Consider the following 7,411-nt stretch of genomic DNA (forward strand, 5'->3'; position numbering starts at 1 on the left):
AATAATATGCATGATCTTGAGCCAACCCAGTACAGGCAGTCAGCATATTGTTATTTGGTTATTTCTATTTCTTGCTATTGATTACACCTCAAAATGGATTATTAGCTGCTGAATGTCAATATATTTGATACTTATTGTCTGTCTTTAGGAAAAGTTAAGGAAGTAGTACCTTTTACTTCAAAAAGTCCTTTCTGGTGAGTTCCAGGGAGAGAAGCTTCATTGGTTGGAACAATATGTGTAATGAAACACAGTTTTTACAGAATGTGCCCTGTATTTATCACCTTTATTTTATATTTTGAAGGAATAAATCTATTAACATAATGAATTGAGCTTTTTAATAGTAAAAGATTACTATTGAAGTGCTGACAATACAATAAAACTTATTAGAAAAATAGAGGCTCATTTTTGTTAACCAGAACTTATTAGGATCTTAATTATAATGAAATTACAATCACAGGTTGCTAATGAAGTTAAGGCACTTAGATTTCAATAAGTGTGCTTGAAAAAAGTGGCATTTTCACCACACTGGATTTTCTCAAAAAACGAAAAAGAACATGGATGTGGCCTATAATTATTATGGTGCTACCAGGTGTCTCTATAGCTGTATCACTTATGTGACATGTAGTTACTATGTAGTCTCTCAGGTTTACTTTTTCCATGTTTTTTTCTTTGTTGGTTTTGGGGGGTTTTTGTTTTATTTTGTTTTTTCTAAAATGAAGGTTAGGGCTTTTGGCTTTTCAGACACCTTACATTAAGAACACAAAGGTTCTTGTACCTGAAATCTTGAATCTCAGTGTCCTGAACTTCAGGCTTAGGCTGCTTTCCATTTCAAACAAAATTTGGGTAAAGGTACAGTACTTTTGCAGAATCTTTTCAGTGAGAAAACTCTTTACTAAAAAACCTTTTTGCCACTGAGCTGAACATTTGGGGATTTGAAGCGAGTAGGGTCAGAAGGTGAGCACATCCAAAGCTCGTTTATTCATCATTGCAAAGTCACCAGGGAGTGACTTTTCCCTGTCTCTTTTAAAGAAGAAGGCATTATAGCAAAGCATGAGGTTGAGAGAGCAAAAGGCAGCAAGAGAACTGTTTCACTGCACAGTTTTTCACAGCATGATTTAGGATGGTCCCTTCAGCCTTGGTTGCAAATGTCCTGAGTAAATATTGTTTGGGAAGACAAATTACAGCTGGTCATGTCTTATTTGTTTGCTAAGGATGAATATGTATCCTGTTACGTTTTCTTAAATCTCTATGTTATGAAAATGGTAATGATCAATCACTCAACCTCTCCTAGAGGCCAGATGTTAAGAAGCAGCCTTTATTTTGACTTCTGTGCTCATATGTGTTTGTATAGCTTTTTATGGTTATATCTACATATATAGAGATTTAAATTTTTGCAAGTGTGAATTACCAGATATATCTTCCATGGACTTTTGGATGATTAAGTCTGGTTGTGTCAGCTGTCCTGAATCTGTGTGTTTAAATGCAGACTACAGACTTCTGAAAAAGGAATAAGTAGTTTAGTTAATATAAGAAATCTTTGAATTTTGCTGAAAGTAAATGTTCTGTTCATAATACAGGTTTTGCAACTTCTCCATCTCAGTGTTCCCAGCCTTTTTATAACCTGGCTTCACACTTGAGAAAATTGACAGTAATTCATTTTTCTTTGGGAAATTAGTAAATCCTTCCTTCCAAATCAGAAGCTTTAAAGGAGTATTTTTAAGCTGGTTTGAGAAATTAACTGTATCGTGCAATGCTATGCCTGCCTGCATTGCAGAAAAAAGGACCTTGTCAGCAGTCCTTGAAGGTGGAAAGATGATAAAGTGACTTAGATGATGCTTGGGAAATGGCCTTTAGAGTGTGTGATGGTTTAACAGTGAAGGAGCTGTGAGAGTTTGTGGTAGTCTGGTTGTTTTTTGAGGGAAAAAAAAAAAAAAAAAGCACAACTGTGTATCCTGAGTTATTTTGGAATACACCAGGAGTTAAGAAAAAATGTGTGCTGATGCTCAAGGGACTGATGTCTGACTAGATGTTTTGAAGATGGAAAAAGTAGACAGTTGAGATTTGAGTGGTGTGATTGTCAGCAAAGCTGCATACAACTGAAGTTGTGTTCAGATTAGGGAATTACTCAGGGGAGGTGATGCACAGGGAATGACCACAGTCACTAAGGCCTATCCACCTGGAATGATGCCAGTCTCTAAGGGACAGTATCCCAGGATGATACTGTAGTACAACACTGAATTGAAAGATCCTCTGATGAGTGCAGAGACTGAAAAGAATTGACTTGCTGGCAAAACTTGTGTAAGAAGTGATAATAAAATACAAAGCTTTTGTTTCTAGCCCTGATCAGATATAGCACCAACCTTTACACATTTGGTATAAGGCAACAAAAACCACAAACTCCTACCAGGACACCCTTTATGCCTGAAGAAAGAAGAATTTGTTATTCAAGAATACTCCTAGTGGTTAATTTTTCCATCTGCTTTGGGCAGGTGTGTTGAATGTGTTCAGAAACATAGCACTGTCTAGGTAAGTCCCAGTACAGATTGGTTAGGAGGTGGGGGTGCTGGCAGAGCTGTCAACATGTGTGCTAATGTACCTTATCAGCTGGTGCTGTGACACAGCATATGCTTGGGGTCAGTGCTGCTGTGACATGGATGTATGGCACATCACAGGAGATACCCGTGTGCAGGGTGGGAAGGCCAGAATTTATGAGGAAAGTGTAGCTTTTTATTTAAGCTCCAAACCAGAAAAAAATGGTAAATTTATAGGCAGATAAAGGGCAGGATGGAAGTAAATGGTTAATGCTCTTGGGCTCATCGTGTGACTCCTGAGGATGGTGCTGTGCAGGGCCAAGAGTCGGACTTGGTGATCTTTGTGGGTCATTTTCAACTCATCTTTTTCTGGGATTCTGTGAAATAAGTGAATAAGTGCTACTACACAAAGCTTGCTCTGCGTTTTAAGAATGCTGCTATTTTCATGTCCAGGTCAATATTCATTCTCCTACATTAATGATCCTGGAAGTGAGTTCATTTTTGTTGTTGATTGTGGTGCAACATTATCTAATCACCATTAATGAATGTGATAATGGGTCAGTAGTTTTTCTGTTGCATATCTTGTTCAAGTTGCTTAGCTGTTGTGGGAAAAATTAAACTGACTCAGTAAGGACAATCTAGGCACTTAAGACCCTATTTTTATTAACTTTTAGGACTCACACTGTGAGCAAGGTTTCCAACTGTAGCAGGACTCCTGTATACCCTCTACATCCTCTACTGCGCAGCAGAGATGAGTTTTGATATAGACTAAGTTTGTTTGGTTTTTATTGTAGATATGACAGTGATGGTTGGTGTCCACCTTTGCCAGTTCAGACCTACCTGCATCAGGGCATGGAAGATGAGCTTGAAGAAGATGATGATCGTGTCCCCACACCTCCTGTCCGGGGAGTAGCTTCATCTCCTGCCATCTCCTTTGGGCAGCAGTCGACTGCAACTCTCACGCCTTCCCCACGAGAGGAGATGCAGCCAATGCTTCAAGCTCACCTTGATGAGTTAACAAGGGCTTACCAGTTTGATATAGCAAAGCAGACATGGTAAATGTTTGATGGGGTCACCTGTGATCAGGGAAATTAAATAATAATATTAATATTAATAATAACAACAGCAATACTACATTCCTTTTTGACATAAATAATGACTGTTAACAGTGTTTCAATTATGTTTCCAAAGAAGTAAAATGGAAGAATAGCAAAACTCTGCCCACAGCTGGAAGGCCTTACACATCTACATCTGCTTTTTAAATCATAATACTTATGATTTAATACTTTAATACTTAGGTGATATGCTAAATTTTGTCTGAAAACATGTAGAAACAATAATCCTCCAAATTTTTACATGTGTTTGTCTATGTGGTTAATACCCACCTCTTGACAGCTTTTATACAGTTGAGAGTACTCTCTTTTCAGGCTAGCAGAAGATAGGAAATTTTTAGGATTTTCAAAAAATAATAAGATTCTAAATTCCTGATTAAAAATAATGTTAGTTTCTTGAAATAGCAATGTGGCAGCTTTTACACTGTGTCACATGAGCACGAATTATTTACATCACTGTACTTTGAACTACCATGAGAATTTCTGACTTGTAGGAAAAACCCAGAAACAGCAGAAAGCAAGTTGTTAGTATTTATAGGATGGATCTAGTGTTTCAGAGTGCTTTATGCCTCTTTAAAGGAAGAGCAAGCAAATACCACAGTAACATTTCCCCTGCAAAACAAACAGAAGCAATCTCTTCAGGGACTGAGAAAGAACTTGTCAACTGCACCAGGCTGGGGACATGGTGAAGGTCAGCTGGTTCCTGGATGTTCCCTGAGCAGCAGTTGTCCTTTTACAACTCCCCTACCCAGACAAAGCCCGCGACTCTCAGCGGAGCAGAGCAGAGCCAGTTACCGAATGGCACGCTGCCAGCAGAGGAGCAGCCTTTCTTCCCTGCTAAATAAAACCTCAAAGTTATTCAGCTTGAGCTCCCATAAATACATCAGGCAGGTAGGCAGGCGGTGCCAAACCAAAGCCAGCTGTTTTCCCTGGGCACTGTGGAGGCCTCGGGGCTTGTCTGCAATCTGCACTCGATCAACAGGATACCTCGGTCCCACTGCAGCGCCGCTCTGCCAGCACCGACCCCAGCCTGCCTGTGGGACAGACCCAAATCCCAGGCAGCAGCTAGACCTGGCCTCTGGAAGGTCCTGGCTTCTGAGCTAGCACACAGATGCACACCCTGCCAGCACAGGCAGTGGCTGCTGCATTGTGCAGCTGTTACCCTTCCTACGCCCTCCAAACCTCCAAACCAGTGCAGGCACGGATAATGGAGCAGGACGCCACACCAAAGCCTCGTGCAGCTGGCGGGAAAGGTCTTGCTCCCTTTTTGGGGAAATGAAAATTGATTGGGAAGTTTCATAATGTGCTTAGGATTACACAAATTTTAATGTCTCTCTTGTGTAAAGTCACAGTAATTGAGCCTGAAACTCTGAGAAAAAAAATAACAAGGACATGGCCTTTTTTTTTCACACCTTTTGGATATTGGGCCAAATGCTGAGGGTGATTTTTACATACAAGTGATTTTTATTACATGGAATTTTTTAATATATTTTTTGTTCTTTGTCTGGATATGTTAGTAGAAAGTCCTCCGTTGTTTTGACTGGGGAGGAATATTTTTTCAGTCTTCTTTTCACAAAGTTAACCTGTCCATTGTAGAGACAGGGGAAAACTAAACAGCAAAATGAGATCTGTCAGGGTCTCAGGGTACTGTGGGAGTAGCAACTGAGAAATACAGACATCAGCCAACTAGGAATTTAAGAAAGAGCCCATTAGAGATTACTGGAAAAGTACATAATCATTATGGCCTTGATCCAGCAAATCACTTAAGTATATGCTTAACTATGAGTACATGAGAAATTGACTTCAATTGTTCTATCGAAAGCTTAACATTAAACATGTACTTAAGCATTTTGCTTGATTAGGAGCTAATCACACTGTTTATTGAGGGTTAGTTAGATGGTAGTGCCCTTTAGTGCCCCAGTGTTTTGAACACTGTGTAGAGCACTAAAAACCTAGTGTCCAGGCAGAAAAGTGTTCAATAACTGTTAATCAGAAGGGGCTGTATGTCCGAAAGGAAGCACTTGTTCTGGAAATTAGATTCAGAATAAGCAATAAGTTAAAACCTACACTGAGCTGAGAAAGTTACCTGTGGTACCTAACATTTACCATGACATTCTCATATCTGATAGATTTACATGATGAAAATAAAAAAGAAAGTCTCATTGAATAAAGAGAATTCATTCATGCAGGCAATAATTCAGCACAAGGTTTCCACTGAAAATGTATTATAGCTGGGAGCCAAACAGGTGACAATTGTAATTTCTTCAGCAAGAGACCAGCAGAATCCTGGATCCCATCCAGAGTGCTGCTGATTCAAATCAGGTCATGGCACCTCATGTAGAGCCACCCAAGGATTCCCACCTAAGTGCCTAAGTTAGCACTTTCAAGCATGGTACATGCTCTTGTGCCAAGGCCAGTCATGCCTGGGTCCCCTGGCACAGCTTGCTGTGTACCTGTTGTGCTGTGGGGAATGCTGCTCTTTGGCGTTCTTCTCTCTCAGAGACCAGGCACATCAAACTCTGAATCCCATGCTTGCCTTTGGCCACTTAGGTATCCAGCTATCTTGTGGGTGGTTTTTTTGTCTTCTTTTTTCTTTTTTTTTTCTTTTTGTAATTGCTGCATGCAGTAATTTCACACATGCATGCCCTAATACTGCTGCAATTAAATCAATTAAACTTCTTGGAATAAAGCAAAATGAAAAGGCCTCACTGATGATGTGTTCATTGGACTTGAAAATTTCTTCTGTCCTACTGGCCATTTCCTCCTCTTTAGGGTAGATTTTGCTCCAGGCACTGCATCTGTTTAAGCGGAAGGAGTGAGATTTAACTTTGGTTCAATGTGTGATTTGCAAGGGGGAATATTAGGTGAGACACTTATATGCTGGGCTGGGATTCAGAATTGTGCTTTTCCATGGGTTTCCTACCTGATTTATGTAGCCTCTGTGTCTATCACTCTTTGACTGTGAGAAGACACTCCTGACCTTCCCCATCCTAGAGGATTTTATCTTGTTTCTTTTTATTTTAGACTGGAAAGTGTGCAAGCACTCTGGTATTAGGAGCTGCAGTGAATAACTGAACTGAAGTTTCTGGAGTTTGGCCTAACCAAGCACATTTTTAAAATATACTGCAGGACTTGTTGAAAGGCTTGTGTTTTATTGACCGTGGGCTGCAAAGTCTTATCCATTCTGATAACTTTTCCTGTTTGTTTGTGTAGGCACATCCAAAGCAATACACAACCTCCTCAGGCTCCAGTTCCTCCCCTAGGATACGTATCTGGAAACCTTATTTCAGATTTGGAAACAGATGTTCCAGATGACGATGATGATGAGGATGATATTGAAGAAGAAACTGTAGAAATCAGTAGGCCACTAAGAGGTCTAGAGCATACTCCAGGCTCCAGTATGGACAATCTAGACAGCTCTGTAACAGGTAACCAAACATAGTGACACCAGCTTGTTGCTACCAGTAAAATGCATCACAATTTGGACACTTTCTAAGTGAGAATTTATTCCACTCGATTTCTATAACATTTAAAATGTTAATATACTAAACACTAAAGTTAAAGAAGGATTTGGAAATACTTTGCTTTGCTGAAAAATGATAAGGAAATTCATGAATTTTAAAAAGCTTTAAAGACTTGAAAGAAAATTCAGTTATATCCTAGCTTTCATGAAAGGTTCATTCTACTAGAGAAGCAAGGCAGTTACATAAAAAGGAGGGGGAAGACCTCAGTTTAGCAATATATATTTCATAAATCAGGACCAGCATA

The 7,411-nt window shown here is 39.6% G+C and overlaps 1 protein-coding gene across 1 annotated transcript in view; it reads left to right on the top strand.

Moving 5' to 3' along the window:
- Positions 1 to 6,972, top strand: part of ROBO2 (roundabout guidance receptor 2) — a 405,555-nt gene extending 398,583 nt beyond the window's left edge. Inside the window, exons 23-24 of the mRNA XM_041414778.1 lie at positions 3,326 to 3,567; positions 6,882 to 6,972. Of these exons, the coding sequence (XP_041270712.1) occupies positions 3,326 to 3,567; positions 6,882 to 6,958 (319 nt within the window). The 3' untranslated portion in view covers positions 6,959 to 6,972. The remainder of the gene's footprint in view (positions 1 to 3,325; positions 3,568 to 6,881) is intronic.
- The last annotated feature ends 439 nt before the right edge of the window (positions 6,973 to 7,411 follow it).

This window comes from Onychostruthus taczanowskii, unplaced genomic scaffold, assembly GCF_017590055.1.
Source record: "Onychostruthus taczanowskii isolate IOZ18803 unplaced genomic scaffold, ASM1759005v1 scaffold47, whole genome shotgun sequence".
Taxonomy (NCBI): Eukaryota; Metazoa; Chordata; class Aves; order Passeriformes; family Passeridae; genus Onychostruthus; species Onychostruthus taczanowskii.